This window comes from Pseudonaja textilis, chromosome 1, assembly GCF_049901715.1.
Source record: "Pseudonaja textilis isolate UNSWEBS1 chromosome 1, rPseTex1.2, whole genome shotgun sequence".
Taxonomy (NCBI): Eukaryota; Metazoa; Chordata; class Lepidosauria; order Squamata; family Elapidae; genus Pseudonaja; species Pseudonaja textilis.
This window is the reverse complement of record NC_141990.1, coordinates 164,646,076-164,667,837: the sequence shown is the minus strand read 5'-3', so window position 1 is coordinate 164,667,837 and position 21,762 is coordinate 164,646,076. Positions and strand designations below refer to the sequence as shown.

The 21,762-nt window shown below is 38.7% G+C and overlaps 2 protein-coding genes across 2 annotated transcripts in view; both read right to left on the bottom strand.

Moving 5' to 3' along the window:
• The window catches only part of ACADL (acyl-CoA dehydrogenase long chain), a 28,939-nt gene extending 19,633 nt beyond the window's left edge, over positions 1-9,306 (bottom strand). Inside the window, exons 1-4 of the mRNA XM_026707753.2 lie at positions 8,737-9,306; positions 4,775-4,936; positions 3,629-3,766; positions 1,056-1,220 (exon numbers count right to left, since the gene is read on the bottom strand). Of these exons, the coding sequence (XP_026563538.1) occupies positions 1,056-1,220; positions 3,629-3,766; positions 4,775-4,936; positions 8,737-8,819 (548 nt within the window). The 5' untranslated portion in view covers positions 8,820-9,306. The remainder of the gene's footprint in view (positions 1-1,055; positions 1,221-3,628; positions 3,767-4,774; positions 4,937-8,736) is intronic.
• A 7,429-nt stretch (positions 9,307-16,735) lies between these two features.
• MYL1 (myosin light chain 1) overlaps positions 16,736-21,762 on the bottom strand; it is a 29,887-nt gene continuing 24,860 nt past the window's right edge. The window contains exons 5-7 of the mRNA XM_026707782.2: positions 20,772-20,849; positions 17,874-17,928; positions 16,736-17,147 (exon numbers count right to left, since the gene is read on the bottom strand). Coding sequence (XP_026563567.1) covers positions 17,900-17,928; positions 20,772-20,849 — 107 coding nt within the window. The 3' untranslated portion in view covers positions 16,736-17,147; positions 17,874-17,899. The remainder of the gene's footprint in view (positions 17,148-17,873; positions 17,929-20,771; positions 20,850-21,762) is intronic.

The window sequence follows — 21,762 nt, the reverse complement described above, 5'->3', positions numbered from 1 at the left end:
CTCCCAGCCTAAAGAGGAATTGCAAATGACTTCCCACAGTGATTCTAATTTTTTTCTTTGATGAAGGCCTTTTACACTTATTGAAAAAATCTGAAGGCAATCACAGAACTTGGGGATTGACCACACAGTGCCTGTGGGGATGTATGGGACCTGCAAGTCTCCAAAGTTAAAAAAAATCATATACATTTGATAAAAAGTAATTTTGTGAGATCATTAATACTTTAAAAATGTTGGCATCCTCAGTTGAAATGCTGCAAGATTTTAAGAACATCAACACCTCCCCTGTCCCCCGAAATTATTTTGGAGTAAATAATTGTGGATTGAATGCATACATAAGAACATGTTTCACAACTTGCAAGAAACTACCAAGCTTGGGATTGGTACATTGGGCTGCATTTATCAGGAACAAACTTGGGCTCCATCCAATGTTTCTACTGTGAAAATAGGAAATAGAAAACGTTGTCTTCCTGGTTCACAGTTCCATCCAGAATTTTGTACTGACCAGAATGCCCACCAACTTTAGACTTTATGTAGAAAGGGAAGGCAATATTTTTCAGACCCTCAACTTCCAGTATCACTACAAGACAATAGGAAGCCTGCTGCTAACATCTCTAAAGATAGTGGAACCCAAGCAAGTTGGTCCAATTGTTTTAAATTTTTGACTGTTCAGAGGGTTTTAGGGCTGGAAATGAAATATTTGGCCTTGCATTGGCTTAACTCATCTCCAGCATAATTTTTCATTTTTGTGCCAGGAATTTGCCAGTTTGTTGCAAAATTTGGGAGTCTATTCTTGGCTCATTTGCAAGCTATGGAGGGTTAAAGGAGATAAATGGAAGTATAGTTCCACATATTTTTGGTATAATCCACCGCTTTATAATCTTGGGTTGTTCTGGGAATTGCAATGTGGTAGTGGGGAGGAGCACAAGCAACCTATCACATTTGCACCCTGCTAGGAAAATTTATTAGGGATCTTATTAATGCTCACAAGTCTGCCTCAGTGAGAATTAATAACTAAAATGTATGCCAAAGACTGCATTCTTAAAGAGCGTGCTTACCTTCCAGCTCCAGGTTCTGTCATAGCTATTGCACCAATACATCTGCCTGCTGCCATTTCTGGAATGAACCTTTTAATCTGCTCTTTTGAACCATAGTTTGCTATATAAGGCATCACAATATCAGAATGAAGACTAAATCCTGGGCCTGAACAATTAGCATACATCCTGGAAAGGGAAAATATCAAAAAACCATCAAACCAGATCTGTACCTGAGTTTTCTTCAACTACAAAGAAGAAAATTATTATCAAATTAGTCTTACAATGTCATATTTTAGATCAGCTTTTTTTTCCAAACTTTCAACCTGGAGGGACCCTTGAAATAATGTTTAGATCTTAGGAAACCTTCGCATAAAAAATGCAAAAAGTATGAAACAATACAATCACTTCTAATCTATACAATGCATATTTTACATTATCTACAACAGCAAATTGTCAGGCTGGAATGGCAGCTGAATCATAGTGCATATAAATTCTCACCACTACACGTGCTAGCATTGCATATAGTGCAAAATTCAGAAAATTGCTAAAAAAAATTGAAACAGTACTTTTTTCTTCAGAAACCATATCCTAAGTAACTGAGCTTGAACTCACACAGCTTGCCTTGTTGTGTGTCATGCTGTATATTATGGAAGCATTCCTACTTTTATTTGGTTAGATTACTGCTAAGAATATACGGTCCATTTTTCCATTGCTGCATATTTTTCAATTTTAATCTCCCAAACATTGAACTTAGTGGTTTCATAATTGCACTGTATCACCAACATAACATTTCACTTTGTGCTCCCCTCCATGAATTTTGCTCCTGTTTATCAACTTATCTTTTTAGATCTTGTTGGCTAAGACTTTCAGTGCAATTACAAATAGTAAAAGGGAGAATGAACATCCTTGTCTTGAGCCTTCGCAAACTGAAAGACTTGTGGAAAGAGTTCCATTCACTGTGATCTTTGCCGTTTGGTGTTGCTATATCATCTCCGCTCAGGTTTTGCATTCTATTCCAAGATTCTTTTTGTTTAAGGCCTCTAGTAAAATAGTCAATTCCACAACATACAAGCCACCATGGCTTGATTCACACTCACACTAACTTAAAACCAAATGTGACCAAATGTGTTATGCACAAATACTTTTCAGCTTAAGAACAAGTGTTTGGATGGATTTAGTGAGGGAAATATCTTCAGCTGTGTTTGTTTTTTTAAGGATTTAAGATTGCAAGGAAAAGAATGAAAAATCTAGTTATTGCTTTGGCTTGGAAATGAAAGGGAGACAAACAAAGGATGGAGTCAAACACCCAGTGTTGATTATGACCATCCAGTCTTTCTTATCCAATAACACTTGCTTTTGTTTATTAAATCAATCTCCTTAACTTTCTCTGAAACTCATACTTCTTGCCTATATCTGTCTCTATAATGCAAGATAAACTCCTAGTTTTCGTTGCTAGCAGACCAATATGGATTGCAAAAGGGAAAATGTTGTGGAGTGATGAGAAAGGAGTTCAGCTGCTTATGGCAGAATGAAGGGACCGATGCCAAGAAAAAAAGGAGAGAGGTGTTTGTTCTGTGACCACTTTGGGATCTTGTATTTGCATGTAACATAGGCAGACATGAAATTCTTCCGATTAAAATCGGAATTCTGATTTTTGGGGGAATCAACCCCCCCCTTCTTCTCCTCCTTCCCCTCCCCTTGGAGGCCCCGAGTCAGGAGTTGCTACCGCTGGCGCAGCTCCACATGGCTCCAGTCCCGCGTTGCCTCGGGAAGGGAAAGGCAAAAAGGAAGAGCCGCAGCGGCGCTTTGCAACAGAGCAGCGGCACCAGAGCAGACCAGCCGTCTCTCTGTCTGACGGCCTTGGCCAAATCTCTGCCTCCCAGTGCACTTGGTCCTCCGCCCACAGGCTTCCCCAACCCCTTGCAAGCGGGTTTTCCGCCCCAGCCCGGCAGGGTCCTCGCTGCCTTCCCCTCGCCTGGCCGGCCGGGCTCCTTGGGCAACCCGGCTGCCTTGTGCCGAGAAGCGTGCTGCCAGGCGGGGGCCACGCGGCGCAGGGCAACACGTCACCGCCCGGCCCTGGCGAGGGAAAGCAGAGGGTGCTCCCCGGGCGGCAGCCTCGGCCCCGCCACCAGGGAAGCGGCTGCCCAGCTCCGGAGCTGATCCACACCTGACCAGCTGGAAAGGAAGGGTGTGTAGCGTTGGTGTTGTGTGTGCGATTTCTTGGCGCGCGGCGCGGGGTCTCTTTTGGCCGGCCCTGATTTTTTTTTCAGAGGGGAATATCATGCCTGCATAGGATGGAAATCCTGATCCAAGGAAAGGAGAGAAGAAAGGCAGCAGCAGAGGTCTGTGTAAAGTGGCAACAGTGACTATAGTGGAGATGAATGTGGAAGAATGCTCTTGAAATACTAGTGAATTTATCACCATGAAAATTCCTATCCAATTTAGGTTTTGCCTTTACTCAAAATATGCCTTTGTTGTCAATGAATTATTTCACCATGAAGACCAAATTTTAAGATATAGCTATCAGAGGAAATAAGGAGAAAAAAATAGTAATTATAAGAAAATATTATAAAGGAAAGAAAAGAAAAACATACTGCTCTTCCCAAACGATTGCTGAAGACAACAGATCCCCTCCAATGCCTCCATTTTCTTCTGATATATTGATACCAAGCAAACCCTGCTGTCCGGCTTTTTCCCAGAGCTCTCTGCTTACTTGACCAGCTTTTTCCCATCTACAAACAAAAAACAAAAACAACAAGTAAAATTGTGGAATTCTCATAATTTATTTAGTAAAAATGCAAAATTGATTATTTTGGGGGAAAAGATATTTAGAATACAGCATACATAAAAAGACTATATACATTGGACAAGTTTACCCACTGGACTAAGCCAAGTTTATACCGTTATTTGTTAAATTCATAGTAACTTGCTTGAAACTGCTGGGATTGCCATAGCTAAGCAGTGCAGTCATATGATATTGCGTTTTATGACCACATCATTTAGCAATAGAAATTCTAGCCCTAATTACTGCTAAACATAGGCTACCCCTAATATAAAGAAATGATGTAAAAAATAGTAGATTTTTAAAATCATCCACTATGATGACCTCTATGTTTGCCTTAGCAGAAACAGCAGTTTGGAGTTAAAGTACATCCCAGTTGCATAGTCACGTCACTTTACTGATCTTAAATCACTGGAATACAAAAAAATCCTCCACCAATCAGATCTCACCCCCAGCTGAGCAAGAGTTCAATGAAAACAAGATGAGGAAAGTCTTCTGAAATTATTTCAACCACTTTTATCAGCACTGCCCTTTGGAGCCATTATAGAAAAGGTTCCAAATTCCTGCTGAGCAATCACTGGAGAAACAGAGTGTGTTTAGATGTCTGCTGAGATACATAAATTGTTAATTCAGTGAGGCTCATGTAATTGAGAAGATTAGTTAACTTGCCTTATATCATCTAATTAAATTTGATGCAGCGTTAAATGTGAATGTATTTTCCATTCCATCCCCCATTTTCAAGACAGCAGACACAATGCAATGTAATTGGGCCTATAGCGCCTGGGTGTATGCATAAAGTAAAATCTTTTTTTTTCAGAGAAAACCACTGTTATTAACCCTATAGAAACTCTTACATTAATGTTATAGTTCTCCACCAGGGCTAGTGGCATAAAATCAAGGATTATTTCAAACATGAGAAAGAGAAAATGAGAAACGGGATTTTGTGCATTTAACTTACTCTCCATGATATGGTACCACAGCTTCCTGGAAGAATTTTCTCACACTTTGCCGGAAGATGTCATGGTCTGAAGAAAAGATCCTTCTAATTCCTATGTCCATTAATGTTTTAGCTGAGGAGGGTTCAGAGCGTGTTGACTCATTATTTTCAGTCTGAAGGTTTCTTTAAAAAATAAAATTAAACATAATACTTAAAAAGTCATCATTTTGTTTAAATTCTTTCTGTTAAATTTATATGTACTTCCAAACAATAAATGTATGTGTACTTCCAAACAATAAAACATTTTAAAGTTTACTTTTGTGGGTTTATTAATGTTTTGAGGTTTTTAACCTTTCAGTTCTTTTTATTTTCATGTTTTGGTGAGGTACTGACAAAAAATATTGCAAGCTATGATTGACAAACCTGTTCCTTTCCAGTTTTCCTCCACCACCTACCACAGGACAAAACTATAATCTTGCATAGCAATTTAAAAAAAAGACTGACAAAGTTTTAAGATAGTAATGGAGCTGAACATTGATAGATATAAGTCATATTTTATCATCATATTGCTGCACTATTTAGGGAGTTTGAACAGCAGAACTCAAATTAACTTAAACCGTACTTAAGACTTTGCTACTTTTCATTTTTTTAAAAAACAAACTTATTCACATATCCAGTGACATGAAGTGGACTGTACAGAAGATTATTCCCTAATAGAAGTTATAGTTAGTCCTCAGTTAACAACAGTTATTTAGCTACAGACATTCAGCAACAGTTTGAAGTTACAGCAGCACTGAACGAGCAGTACATACGACCAGTCCTTAAAGTTCTAGCATCCCCACAGTCACACGATCGCAACCTGGGCACTTGACAACCAGCTCACACTTGTGATGATTGCAGTGCTCCGCAGTCATGTGATTGCCATTTGTGTCCTTCCCTGCCAGCTTCCTACAAGCAAAGTCAACATGGAAAGGAACAAGGAAAGTTGCATGTGACATCACAGTTTACAAATACATTGCTTAGTGACAAAAATTCAGGTTCCAAGACTGTCATTAACCAAAGACAATCTGTATGTATAAATTACCAGAAGATTCTTTATTGTTTTTCCCTAACAAGTTTACCTGTCATAAATCAACACAGCTTGCCCTATATACCAGAAAGTAATGATGAAAACTCTAGCAAAACATATGATCTATCATCATCATAAATGAGCACTGATATGGAATAAACCTAATGCAATTTGGATATATAAACTTCTGTTAAGAGTTTCTCAACAATTAACATTCATCTTGAGCCGAAATTAATGTTTTTAATCTGAAAGTTAATAAAAATGGGAGGAAAAAAATCAGATAGCCTTCAATAGTAGATCAAAGACAGAGTCATGGTAGCTGATCAGTCTCTTAAAAGACACAATCTTCCTGAACTGCAGGCACTCCTTTGCTGAGAAAACTTGAACAAGTAAAGATTATTTGACATAATGTATTTTGGTGGAGTTTGCAGCTGTATCTTAATCCTGCTGTTTCATTACCTCATATATCACACATAAGCACCAGTGAATCAACACAACACACCAAATACTAAAATTACACAAGCTACATTTGCACAACACAGGCTAAACTGCATTTGGCTACTTTGTAATTTGGTATGTCATAACAAACTTATTGTTGATTTTATTTATTGTTGATTTTATTTGTTAAATTTATATGCCACTCATCTTGCTGAGGTGACACATCTTGCTCTGGACAGCTTACAATCATATAATTAAAATACGATATTAAATCTTAAAATAATAATTAAAATCCCTGTATTTAAAATTCAGTTAAAACTCAATTAGCCAAGATGGGAGTAACGTGTGCATGGGGTGGAGGTGGTGTCTGACTAATCCTTTAACTGCCTCCAAGATGCCATTCCCACAATAGAGCCCCAGACCAACTGGCTGAGCTAGGTCTTCAAGCCTTTGAGAAGGCCAGAAGAGTGGGGGCAGCTTTCATCTGGAGGGGCAGGATGTTTCAGAGGGCAGGTGCCACAGCAAAAAAACGCTCTGTTTCTGGATCCCTCTGGCTGAATTTCCTTGGCTGATGGGGTTCACAGCATGCCTGTTATTGCTGGTACAGTTAGGGTGGGATAATCCCACTGGGATAAGATTGTTCCTTGGAGACCCCCTGCCCCCCCAAGGATCTTCAACTACCCTCAACTTTGTTTTGTAGCATGCTGTCCATATTGCTAAAAACTTTCACTTTTGATAATCATTTTTTTTCTAAAAAGGCTATTTATTTGAATAGCAGTGCCTTCTCTGGAACATTCTAATAATCAGGAATTCTCCAACTTTTTAGGACAATGATACCCTAAAGTAATAAACAAAATTGTATGATGGCTCCCCACGAATGAAATTACTATATTTGCACTATGATTGGGCATTAAACGTTACACTTATTTTAATGATTCAAATTTGATTCATATATCACACAGATCCTCAGATGTTTGTGGTACTCTAACCTCCCACTGAAGCTTGCACAAGCAAAACAAGAAGCAAAGTTTGGAGCAAGTTTTAACAGCACACCTGTTTTGCAAATTGGGAGTGCTGACAAAACTCACTCCTACTTTGCCTGGATGAGCCCACAGTTGACTTGCACAAGCAACATGGGAGGAAAAACTCAGAATAGGCACTCCCATATAGCATGCAGTTAGGACAAATATAAATACTTGGTTTGCCTTCTAATAAATATAACTATCTAGTATTTATAATTACATAAACTATAAACTGTGTAATGTTTAAAACTATTGTAAATTAGCAGAAGGCCCAAAAGAAAAAGGAAGGAAGGAAGGAAGGAAGGAAGGAAGGAAGGAAGGAAGGAAGGAAAGAAAGAAAGAAAGAAAGAAAGAAAGAAAGAAAGAAAGAAAGAAAGAAAGAAAGAAAGAAAGAAAGAAAGTTGCTTGTGCAAGCTTGATTTTTGAAAACAATGACTCCCAGTTGCTTGTAGCCCCACAGAAGGATCTGATCCACAGTTTGGGTACTCCATACCTAACCTTTTTCATTTTTGGATATAATTTTTCCTCCCCAGTTTTTCTCAGCTCTTTACTACTCAATTCCTGAATTCCTCTTCATCCTTGATCTTGTATTAAAGGACTTCTGAGCCATCACAATAGTTTGCTTGAGTTTTCTACTACTAAAATGGTCATGGCTTCAAAGAAATAGGTTCATTAGCCAGGCTGCAGAACCACAGAATATCTCCAAAACATATACGGAGAACATTTATTATTATCTAATATTATTATTAGTATCGCTCAAAAACCAAAGACACACTACCAGCTCCTAATTGTAATCAGATCATAACAAGGCCAATTCCAATCAAAGAGTCCTGTTCCCCAGATTTACATAAAATAGAGTGTTTCATTATTAATATGAAAGAAGATAGGCTTTACTGTTTTTTGCCAGCTATATAATAATAATTGCTAGTGATAAAACAATCAAAGCTGGAAACATACCCAAATCTAAGATCCCTACTAAAAGCTGTGCATGTCAAATGATGAAAATCTCCTGCCAGGTCAATTCATTTTGGGCAAATGTTGAGGTTACCTGTTCCAGGCTGCAAGAATGCTGCCGACTATTAACTGATAGTGGAGTTAAATTTGGGGTATCTATTTGTTGAACACTAATAGTCATCCGGAATCTTGCAGCGCACCTCCCTCCTCTCTTCTTGTGTTTGATCTACGGCCACAGATTTTAATAAACTTCCTCCCTTCTTACTGCCTCTGTTTGCCGTTATATTTTAGGAAGAGTGGGGGACAGAGGGGGAAGTGTCAGGCCTGTCATAATTGGGGCAGTGTTAAATGTTAAAAAGTGTTAGTTAAATGTACTGGGAGGTTAGATGGCTCTTTCGCTTGGAAGTAACTTTTCAGTGGAACTGCCACCCCCTTCAGCCTTTTTAAAGTTTATTGCCACGCTTTGTAAAGCTGTTCCCAGGCGACAAGAGAGTCCTTACCTCACCAGGATCCTCCTCCCTCCGGGACAGCAGAGAGATCTCAACGCCTGGCTGACCAGCACCTTGCAGACGGACGCGGCCATGTTGCTTTTAATTGCTTCCTTGAAACAGTTACCGTAGTTTGCTCAATGTCCTGGAGCCTCGTAAACCAGCCAGGAGAGGCGACTCTTTGCAGCTTTTATGGGTGGGCGGAGAAATGGAGTTGACAAAAGAAACTATTTCTCCGAAAACATTGCGCGGAATGCCGCGCTAACGATTCAGTTCTATAGCTCAGGCAGTTCTCTAAAAAAAAAAAAAAATCCGTCGAGCATAAATAAGAGACGAGTAATACTGTTACGGAGAGCAAAGCCCTTTGATAGCGCCTTGCTCATTGTTGCTTCCCACGCTAAAACCAAACTTACTCAATAAACAGTGCAGTGTTGCAACTGGGGTGAGGGAAAGCAATAACTTAAGCATTTCACTATCAAATGGTTAGCTGCACGGTCATGTTCCAAAAAGCTGTTTCCACAGAGAATCGGAAACCAGGAATAATTGCACTAGCGCTGGATCTCATAACACTCCTCAGACCCTTGATCCACATGTTGCAACCGCAATGTAAGGTGCCTTCAAAGGCTCAGAAGCCAAGCCTTATGAGAAGAGCTATCAATCATTCTTATAGAGACTACTTCTACAGCAGTTCATAGAAATCTGTTGAGTTCCCAGCACAAACCTACATGTCAACCTCTGACAACTGTCAAATGGATCCAGAATAAAAATAGGAATGCTTGTGCACTGCACTAATCAAAACTCTTGCCATGAGAAGGTGGTGGAATGGAGTTCCCTGAGGTTTAATTTGCACAGAAAAGTTATTCTAAACAAAAGCTATGAAAATAATGCGAATGAAAGCCTTTGTATGATAAGTGGTCATTCAGTTATTGCCAGAGTGAAAATGATATTGTCATAAATTGGCCCAGTAATGTCCATTTGATGTTTTTCAGCTGCTGAGTCTAGCCAAATTGCACCAAGCACAAGTCAATTCAGCTGGGACTGATGAACCAGAACAAGGACAGCCGGAGCAGCAATTTAATGCCTGTTTCTGCAGATGGGCCTCCTTGGGTGGGCCCAGCAGATCTTGAACTTGTTTTGTTGTATTTCCAGTCTCAGGTTGGGAATAAGAAGTAAGTAGCCTCAAACTTGCCCTTTCCTACAAATGACCAGTCCATAGTGGGTTTATCTTTCAGGGTCATGATTAAGAGGTGCAATTATTAGCCACTGATTGGATGCAGATATTGGAAAGAACTAACCCAACACTGTGGTCCACAGCCCATGCTTTATGATTAAGTTGTCTGTGTCTGTGTAACCCATTTCTCCATCAGTTTGATTTCTCCAGCCACCAGCATTTAAACACTTGACTCTGGGCAGTTTACCAGGATTAAAACAGAAGACCTAACAATTTAAAACAACAACAAAAATGACCTGGATAAGGGTTAAGGGGGGGGGACATTATTAATAATCATCACAATAAATCCCAGAGGGGGTTCATTAACAAGAAACATGTTTTCAGGACTCTTGTAAAAAGTAAGAGGATTGGGCATTATTAAATTAATCACTTCCGTTCATATAATTCACTGAGCCATAAAGTAATCCTGACTAGTAGGGCAGGACCATAGGGGGACAAGGGACAACATGATGCATGCAACATCATTTTGATGTTATTTTGGCTTCTAGCTGGTTTGCAATATTAGACAATCATATTTTAGTCTGATATGTTGTCTACATCAGAATTCCCCAACTTTCTGGCCTTTTGGACTGGGGGAGGGGAGGTAAGAGGGGATGGCATGCACAGCTCCATTTGTGCGAGCACCATCCACATGCGCCTGCTGCTCACACAAATGGAGCGTGCATGCACACTCTTGCCTGCTACTTGTGCAAGTGGGGATGCCATCGCACACTCACCCATCGTCTCTGCAGCCCAATTGCAAACACCTCATGGCCCACGAGTCAGCTACAGCCCAGAAATTGGAGACCCCGAGTCTACACCGATAAAAGGAGAGTATTTGTAGTTCTGAGTTGAAATGAAAGGTTCCTTGATGCTCTTTGAGCTTGGTTGCCTTTTTGCAGATGTTGCAGAGCCTTGATGATGTTACCTAGTTTGGGTAATGAAATGTCTGCAAGACAACAACTAAGCTCAGGGAGCATCAAGGACCCCCTCAGGTTGACCACACTCTTTAAGAAGCTGTTTGGTCTAATGGTTGAGGCACCAGGCTTGAATCCAGGAAACAGTGAGTTGTAATTCCACCTTAGAAATGGAAATTGACTGTGTGACTTTGGACCAGTCACTCAGCCCATGATTTCAAGCTCGGTTGGTTAATTTCTGTCAAAATCAATGGATCAACCCCAAAAAATCTTCTACATAAAAAGGACCCTGCACTTTGGTGGTAAATCACTAGGAAGAAAAAAATAGTGGGGGTGGGGGGGAATGTTGCCTAAATATCTGGAGTGGCTTGCTCAACAAAGGATTGAAACAAATTATGATTTGGATCTTTCTCTCGAAATGCTCAGTAGGCTAAAATGTATTTGTTGCATCAGCCCAGTTGGGGTGGTTAATTTATTAGTAATTACTAATTCTAATTATTTCAATAAACTTGGGATCATGTATACATAGCAAGCATGTTGTATACATGCAACCTCTGATTTTTTTAGTCTAGACAAATGGACCACTAGATGGCAGTGAAAGAATACTATATAAATTATTGAAGATTGAAGCCTAAGACACCCAATGGCTCCAAAGGCAAAGATGTTTGGGTTGGGGAGAGAGAGAAAAAGAGAGAATCAAACCTAAGAAATGGTTATATTATTAAAAGTCTCACTATTCAAAGTGATATTTCTGAGAAAAACGGGGTAATTGGTATCATTTTTAAACACAGATTTTAATATATTAATGAACTATTTAACAGTAAAAGAGGATAACCTATATCCAAAGCTTGCCTGCAATCTCTTGTATTTTGTTACAGTTCTTCAAAATGGGTCTCTCTTTCTCTCTCTCATCCCCCCCTCCCTCTCTCTCATTTCCTTGAATGGAATGTTCCTCTCCTCTATTTTCCTAATGCAACTATTTATTTATTTACATTTATTTATTTATATCCCATCTTTGTTACTTTTACAAATGACGTAAGATAGGAAATACTGTATATCTAAACATACTTTCCTCCTATTTTTTTACACAATAACCTTGTGCGGTGGAAATCATCTCCTAGTTTAGCATTTAAAACAATACTGGCAGCAGCACATGTGCTATCCTTGCATTAACTGAATTTGGGCTCGCATTAAATGCGCTGTGGTATCAATTTATAATTCTCACTAAATTGAATATCACACTATTTAAAATTGCACTAATCGCAACATATCTCTACAGTTTCTCCTGCTTTCCATTTTCTCTTCATAATAACAATGTGACTGGGAGAGCCATCTTATTACCCTTATTACTTCCTCATCCATGAAAACTCACTGAGTGACTTTAGGCCAGTTAACCTCTTTTGTTTTAAACTCCCTAAGATTTTACTATGTTGTATTAAGTAATACATTTGCACAGAATATTGAGCAATAATCATTATCAACATTCAGCTTTATATGTCAACCAGCAGTTTGTTATGATAGAAAATTTTATCTATCAGTTATTAGGAAGCAAAATTTCCTGAATATTATTTACAGTTTATACTAATGGATCAAATATTTATATATTAAGTACTCTCTTGTAGAATTTGCACCCATCACTCACTCATTACCTGATCCCATTACCTTTTGAATAAACAGCTGGTTGACTTTTGGCCAATAATTTTCTCTCAGCCCAACTCACAGGGTTTTTGTTCAAGGGAAAATAGGAAGAGAAAGGAGTATTATTTATGTCTTGAGTTACTTATAAAATAATGACGGTGGGATAAAAATTTAACAAATAAATAAACAAGCAATCATTATTGTTAACATCATCATCCCTCTATTTCTCCTAAAAGATCCTGGCTCACATATGAAAATGAATGAACTATAAAACTTTATTTTAAAGCAACTTGCTTTTAATGCAGACCAGGTGTCACATTATGCAAGTGAAAACAAAGTCCAGTTTTACTCAAAGCATGCTCACACGTCATAACATGTCAGTTGTTAAACTAAAATAACTTGCAGTTCCTGCCTTACATATATTAAAATTGTGAAATAGCTATTTGCACCAGTGGTGGGATTCAAAAATTTTTACTACCGGTTCTGTAGGCATGGCTTGATGGGTGTGGCATGGCTTGGTGGGCGTGGCTTGGTGGGAGTGGCAGAGGAAGGATAGTGTAAAATCTTCATTCTGACCCCTCTCCAGGGGAAGACCCAGCCAATCAACTGGGACTCGGGAGGCAGAGTATAGATGGGGGCGGGGGCCAGTCAGACGTGGCATTTGCTGGTTCTCCAAACTATTCAAAATTTCTACTACCGGTGGTCAGAACCTGCTGAATACCACCTGATTTCCACTCATTATGAATCACAGTTGCATTCAGTTAAAATATAAAATATTTTGAAGAGTTTTTTTCAGAAGGATTTTTTTCCCCAATAAAATAAAATAAAATTAGGACCAGAGATGAACTTGTAGTAAATTACTAGCAGAAATAAATAAGCCGTAAAGCAAACAAGCAGTCTGGAGGATTGGGAAAGTCTCTCCCTAGAAAGGAAAAGTAATATTTCTCTGGAGAGCACAATGGAGGACACCACTTTCTGCTGGTTTCTGCTGAATGTTGATATAATGGCCAAATTTGGTACAGTGCAAGGTTCTATTTACATAGCATAGTTGTTCTTTCAATCAATCAGAGTAGAGCTAGAAGGGAGGCTTGGAGGTCTTGTAGTCCAACCCCCTGCTCAAGCAGGAGACCCTAGACCAGGGGTATCAAACTGAAGCCCTGGGGGCCGGATCCAGCCCATGGGGTGCTTAGATCTGGCCCCCAGGGCTGCCCTGGAAATTGTGAAGGACTGGCCAGTGGTGCCTCTGCCAAGGAAAACTGACCTCATAAGGGCCACACACGACCTTCTTGAGCTCCGTTTTCACTGGCAGAGGGTTGCAGGAGGCTGTCCCAGCAGAAAACGGAGCTCGCGAGGGCCAGGCATGGCCCCTCAAGCTCCATTTTCTCTAGCAGAGGATTTCAGGAAGACGTCAGAGCCTAAAACAGATCTCAGAAGCTGGTTTTTGCTGGCAAAGTGCTCGGGCCATCACAGGCACCCCTGACACAAGTGATGCCATGCTGGCCATGCCCACCCTGGCCACGCCCACCCAGCCCCCTGAGGTCAAATGTGACCCTGATGCAGCCCTCAATGAAATCGAGTTTGACATCCCTGCCCCATACAATTTCAGACAAGTGACTGTCCAGTCTTTTCTTAAACCTCCAGTGATGAAGCACCCACAACTTCTGAAGGTAAGCTATTTCACTGGTTAATTGTCCTCACTGTTAGGAAGTTTCTCCTTAATTCTAGGTTGCTTCTCTCCTTGATTAGTTTCCATCCATTGTGTCTTGTCCTGCCTTCTGGTGTTTTGAAAAGTAAGTTGACCTCTCTTCCTCTTTGTGTCAACCTTTCAAACACAGGAATATTGCTATCATGTCATGCTAATCCTTCTTTTCTCAAGACTAACCATACCCTGCAACTGTTCTTCATATGTGTTAGTCTCCAGGTCTTTAATCATCCTAGTTGCTCTTCTCAGCACTTTTTCCAAAGTCTCAACATCTTTTTTATAACATGGTGACCAAAATTAGATATAATATCCAAGTTTGCACCTTACTAAGGCTTTATAAAGCGGTCCTAAATACTTCACATGATTTCGATTCTATGCCTCTGTTTATATAAGAATTGCATTAGCTTTTTTAGCTGTTGTCCCATGCTGCTGGGTCATATTTAAGAGATCATCCACTAGGACTCCAAGGTCCTTTTCACAGTTACTGCTTTTGAGCAAGGTTTTACTTAATCTGTACTTGTACCTTTGATTTTTCCTGCCTAAGTGTAAAACTTCGCTTTTCTCCACATTTGCTCCCTCATTGGATGTTGGCCTTTCATTGGATGTATAGATGAGAACGTCACATGTGCGCCTTGTTCTTTAACTTTCTTTTCTAGCTGTTTGTAATCTGTTGATATTGTTTTTGGATTCATTGTTATGTCATTGGTTTCAAGATAAAGGAGAAGAAAGAGGTAATCCATAGGTTTGATTATTTTAGTACGGTTCTCAGCTACATCTTTGATTTTTGCTCTAGGGAGACAACATATCTCCGTAGATTGACTGTTCGGTCTGCAGAGTATAGTTTCTATTCCCCAAAGAATCGGATTTCCTATCAGCAATATTCACACTTTATCCTGAAGCTAAGAAAACAAACTGTTTCTTTTTTATTTCAAACAAGTTTGAGAAGGTTTGTCTTTTCTTCCTCTCACCGAGTATTTAAATTGTTGACAGACTGAGAAAAAGACAGATGCAGAGATGAATCTGTATCCCACCTGCCAGGGTTATAAATAGGAGCAGGGATGGGCTCCTTAAAGGAGAGAGTGACATGGAAACCAGACACCTATCCAATCTCTAGTGATTCATACCTAAGGCTTATCATCATTTCTCAAACCCCACTTGCTTTTGCACCTGCCAGCACTTGAGTTATGGCCATTTCATATGGAGATATTAAATAAGGTTCAGTCAGACTAGACTGGTAGAGAACAAATTGATGCTTGACTAGGGAATTAAGGCAGTTTTATTATGTGCCCATTGGAGCAAACAAGTGTTATTTTAGAGATCACGTGAACACCAATAATTACATAGTCTTATTTAATTGTTCTATTGATTAGATCTGCACAGATCTGCATAAGCATCTAATTATCTTTGACCCCACCCCCATGTCTAATATATTAGTTCTCCCGTACCTCAATATTCATGGTTTTTCTGTTTTAGTTTCATCACTTGGTTTTTGATAATTGTTTGTTTCTATTCAATGGGGCCTTTTCACAACACTTATTGCCAAGAGTATTCTGGAAGAATATTGTGATATTTGGAAAAGCAGGTGGCAGCCATTAGCAGGAAGGCCTTAGCATAGTTTAATCTTATATGTCTGTTGTATCCATTCCTGGATCAGAGGGGCTGCTTATGGTTACTTATGATCTGGTGATCTCCAATAATCATTTTTCCGGGAAAGAAAATGATTATTTACTGGCATCTATTTAATTTAAACATTCACACAAACGCAACTCATAAATCTATATTCCTGCATATTGGAACAAGTGCATATATAGTTACTAGATTTTAGAGCAACCTCAAATAGCAGCACAATATCCCTTCTTTCACAACAATGTGCTGTGGCATGTGCTCATGCCCTATGCACTAATGATAACACCTAAGAGCCTTCAGATCTGCTTACTTATCTAGCAGAGCACTGTGTGTATGACACATAGACATGTTAAAATGAAGCAGACACATATATGCATAGAGCAGCTGTATTTAAAAATAAGTAGTGGTTCAATAGCAAATTCTGCTTCATCAACCAATTTAAAAGTTAAATTATGAATTTGAAAGTAGAGTTCAGGGTCACCTGTTTTATGAGGTGCAGTTTAGCTTATAAACCCCCAGTGGCTTGGTCAAACTGTTAAAATATGCTATTCAACATGCTTATGTATATATTGCCAGTTTTCCTGTTGTTTTCAGATCTTATTGTTTCTGATTTTTGTAATTGTCATTGGTAGGAACAATTTTCTGTAGAACTGTGTTTCCATTGCTGTGCTTTCCGCTCCCATTTCTGTGAATCACACAGACCCATGCTTATTCTAAAAAGAAATTTTAATTGCTGTTCTTCAGTTGACAGCCACCTGCCCTTCCATGATGACTGAAGACTACAGGCAGATCATACTTCAGAAGCATTCTTGGATAAGAATTCAATGTTTCCAAATGGGAAACTAAAGCCATCATACTATTTAAAAAATCTTCCAGAAATCCCATTTTGATTCACATTCATCAAACTATTCAAGATAATTTTTCTCATAAAACTTTATTGTATGGAATAAAACATAGAGAAAATAAATTAAGACTTCAATTATGTTTTAATTGGGATTTACAGAACTGAAAATTTCCAGCCATACACTGACCACAGGGATTTATTATTAGATTTCCCCTCCCAAAAGAATGCACGCCGACTTCATGGCAGACAATATGGAAAAAAGATTATTGGGCTTGACAGTTGGCGGTGAAGTCCTTCGCAGTTGCCTTGGCAAGTGTTTAATTGGTTGAGTGTAACAACTTTGGGATTCAGCAGATTTTCTTGCTGATGATTTCAAAAGGGAAGGTTGAGAGGCATAAATTATAGTCCATTTAAGTTCCAGGGTGACATTACTGAATGGAACAATGGTTTCCTAGATACAGATTTCAAGTAACTGATGATCGTGTTCTGTTAAAAAACAAAAATGAGTTATAATCATAATTATAGGCAGAATTTGTATTTTTAACAGTAAAGAAAATAACTGTGTTTTTGCTCCTCTCTCAATCTTTGCTTAATTCTTTTAAATGTGTAGGAACTGAGGTTGATAACAATTTATTCAAGGCCACTTATAATAAGGTTGGAATCATTAAGGGGTATCATCCATGAAGTAAAGAAATGTGTAATAGATTAAAGCTGTAGCATTTGTATCACAGGAAGTTATTCACAATCTAGTCTATATTGCCTGGCTGGCAGCCATTCTTTTAGGAATAGAGGAGATGGTTTCCTGCTGTAGGAACAACTTCTATTGTTTCCTTTCCCTTGAACCCACCAGTTTTCATTAAAAAATTGGTAACTGAATGCTTATGTTTGATTTCCCTCCCCACCTTATCCTTTCTTTCGTGTTATCCCTCTTAGCCTATAAGCCCGAGGAAAGGATTCTCTTGATCCTTGTTGACTTGTCAGCCACTTTGAAATTATTCTTGGCTGAAGAACAGAGTGAAAAGAGTACCAGAGACTGAATATAAGCTACTTTACTTCATCTTGGCTTTAGAGAGAGACTTAAGAACTGCTATCAGTGGAATGTTACTTTGGCCACCTTGTGATCTATTCATTTACTTGTTGCATTTCTCTTACACCTTTCCTCCCCAAACCATCACCTTATCCAAGAGAGGCATGCTGAGAAAAGGGACTTACCAAATTATGTGTCTTGAAAAATCCATTTAGATAGACATGATGTGCCTCACAAATGCTGTGGAACAATACAGAATTAGTATACTATGATGAGAGAAGTCTCTGTGATAAAAATGGGCATGGATTAATTATTCTGCTCTTCTTGGTTTGCATTTTTTTATGTTGAGACTCTGTGTTTGGGTTGTTAATACACAATGACAAACTTTGGTGATCCTCCTTGCCTCCCTCCTGTGCATGAATAAAATTGTTGTCACTGCTTTTATCTATGATAAAACTAACAGAACTAGGCAGATCAGACCAATCTGAACTAACAACATTCACTCCACTAATGATCCGCTAATATTTTAGAATAATAAAGCTACCCAGGTAAAAAAAGATGTGATCATCCCCATTATCAAACTGTATGTTGGTATATGAAACTTGGTGTTTGGGATTTTTTTAGTCTAGGAAAAAAAGGTAGAACAATCATAGCCATCTCTCCAGGCAGGTTTGTCAAACTGGATTTCTTTGAGGGCTGGATCAGCATTGTAGTTCTCTGTGAGCCAGCCAGAGAGGTGGGGGGAGATGGGATGGATGCACCCCCCACGCCCTGTTTTGGCTAGCAGAGTGCTGCAGGAGGCCATCCAGGCCAAAAATGGGGTGTGGGGGGGATGCACACGCACCTGACACCCCGTTTTGGCTGCCAGAAGCGCCATGGGCCAGTCTTTTGCTATTCCCAGACCAGTCCTTTGCTATTTCCCAGATATAAGCATCCCTCAGGCTGGATTTGATCCGCAGGCCTTGAATTTGACACCCGTGTCTCCAGGAATCTGAATGTTCTTATAGTTGTATAGAAATGCCAGCAAAAGAATTACCAGTGTTCTGGGTACTTTATTCATGTAGGTTTTAGTCAACTCCATTCATTGTCCATCTTCATCTCACTCACTGAAAACTTTTGATGCATTTGTCCAAACCAGTTGTCCTTTCCTAACATTTTTTTCTCCTTCCAATAATGTGACCTGTCTCCATAGCTATGCTGTCAGGTTTCCAAGTGATGAAATCCATTTAAAAAGAAAATAACAATGGCTATACACATGTCAATTTCAAGCTTGACATATGCTTTTCTTTTGGAAGCTACCTGCATGGTGTTTTCCCTTGATCATTGTCTTTTAGCTGAAAGGAAGATGTTTCTCAAGATTTCTCCCCATGATTCCAGCAAACACATGACTGGTATGTTACTGACAGGGTGTTTGCCAATGTGCCATGTGAAGAAATTATGCAATTGTAGGGAAGGGTTTCATATGCACAAGGAAGAGTCCTGAACACAAAGTAAGATAGTATGGCAATCTTGTCAAGTAAACCTGGAACTTCTGTACTGAGTCGGACTAACTACTATATGATAACAAAGGAAATAATTCCAAGTTTGAGGAATTTGAATTGTAATCATGAATAATGGCCAGAACTCAATGTATGTGTATATTACACACTAACACAGTTGAATTTCTACAATTGCATAATGTAAATATATATAAAAGCAGTCAAAGGCAGCAAAGTCATACTATTTATCATGAACTGAGAACACTGAAGCAGAGGTAGGAGCAATAATGCAAGGCTAATGAAAACCAAGATTATTATTTTTTTTAAAAAAAGAAGTACTACTTGCCAATCTCCAGCTATTTTTTAACTATTGGAAATAAAAGTCTACTGCAAATCTCTCTGAAGTATCTGATCTGCTTTATATTAAACTTCTAATTTTTTTTTAATCCATCAGAAAATAAAAAAGCTTTATTTACAATTAAATGAGTTGCTACTTTGTTTTGGTTTTCTGTATTTTCTTTGTCTTTCAGTGATATTATTATTGCATTTTCTTGTCAGAGTAGAAAAAAATTCACTGGCAAATATGCCAGCTACAGAAAATGACAATGCAGCTTGTTAGATCTGCAAGTCAAATGTTGTGAAAGACACATTGAAATTTGTTCTTCAACCTCCGACCTCCACTACTTCATGTTTACAGTTTTTTTAAAAATTGTATTTGGTTTGTCAATTGCTTACAAGATAATAGGTATAAGTAAAAACATAGTCATGAATACATGGATACATATAAGAAAAATAAAAGAAACAATAGGATAGGGACTGTAGGCATGTTGGTGTGCTTATGCACAGACCTCTTAGGAAAGGGATGAGATCAATAGTTTATATTTCCCTGATACAGTGCACTACAGCAGAGAAGAAATAAAGGGTAATTTGTTATAACAAGAAATTCTCCAAGTAAGCATGATGTTGTACTTTTAAGTCACAAAATATTACTATCATCATGACAGGAACAAAATGGAGTCTGCTTTTGCTTTCCTCATACTAAATACATGTTGTTAGTTATAGGGCCCGAAACAGATAAATATTGTATTTGTCTTAGATTTTGAGAGGGGTAATTTATTTTTAAACTGAACTATGAAGATATTCAGAAGAAACAATAAAAGCCTCCATCTTCAGCCTCAGTGACTAAGATGCAAATTATTTGCCCCTTCTCTCATTCTGTGCTAGTCACAGGGCATACGTTAAAGGTCTTTGTACCCTCCTCCACTCTGTTTTAGTTATACTATAGAATCTCTGATCATATTATCTAAACTGGAGAAGATGTTTCACCTCTCTTTTTTGCCCAGCTCTACAAGTAAAATAATCTTACCTTCCTTTTCCTTCACTTCCCATCTTTCAATCTCAATCTCAGTCTCTCTCTCTCATGCATACACAATACACAAAGATTATCTGCCCTGTGTATTATACTATCTATTTTCCCTGGCCCTAATGGAGCACATCATGACAACTTTGAGAAGGCCTTTTCTTGAAAACAGAAATTGAATATTTCTTCAAGAAACCCCACTGGCTTCTTTCAAACACACCCATCTATCTTCTGCATACCCTTACCTTCATAGTTGATGCAGCCATTGGAGTCTTCCTGCCCTTTCATCAGTTCTTCTACTTCTTCTTCCTTCATCTTTTCACCTAAACATACAGAGAAAAGAGCATTAATAACACAGCTTCTTTTCCAGCTTGCAACCTCATAATATTTCCCTTTACTCACAAAAAGAATATAATTAAATAGATGACTTTTCCTCTGTTCCTTGTATAGTAAAATGAGCCAATCTTTATTTTAGTATCTGGAATAAAATAGTAGGAGAAATACTGGGGTCTTAAAAGGCCATCATTACTGAATATTTCCCCACTGCCTTCAATACTTCAATTCAGTGGGCTCCAAGGTTGGCCATGGCCTCATTCACTATAGTGTTGTAAAGGCCATCTTGAAGAGATATGTAGGAAGAAACAATCAGATAGTTTAAGCATGGGGAGATGTGACCATGTAAGGTAATGCTGGAAGGTTAACTAATAGATAAATGTTTGCATTAAATCTCAAGCAAGTATTAGTTGGCAACAAACAGTTTTCACCCTTGCTTCAAATCCAAGGAACCACATGGCTTCACTATTCACTGAGTGGAAGGCTGCCTATCAACATCCATCCCTGCCTCTTTTGCCTACACCTCTGCCCCCTGAAAAGCTTGGGAGGAGGGGAGGATATCCCTGATGGTACTACCTGAAAAAATTAACAATTGAAGATCATTTTTTTTCTAAAAGATACATCTTGTTCCCCTTACTCCAAACTGAGTTACCATTTTCATAATGGGGACATTGATATTCTTTGACCTAGCCAATTCCAAGTCATTGTGCCCTTCAGCAATTACTGGAGTAATTTGAGATCCTCATTTAGGGAAATAATAGCCATGCTATATCAATGTGGAGATATTATTCTACATTTAAAACAAGCACATACACACAGAGAGAGTAGTTTGGGGACTGAATTCTCCAACAGCTGCGTTCTAATTATGTTGGCCTTTTCCGAAATAACTCAGAAATCAATTCC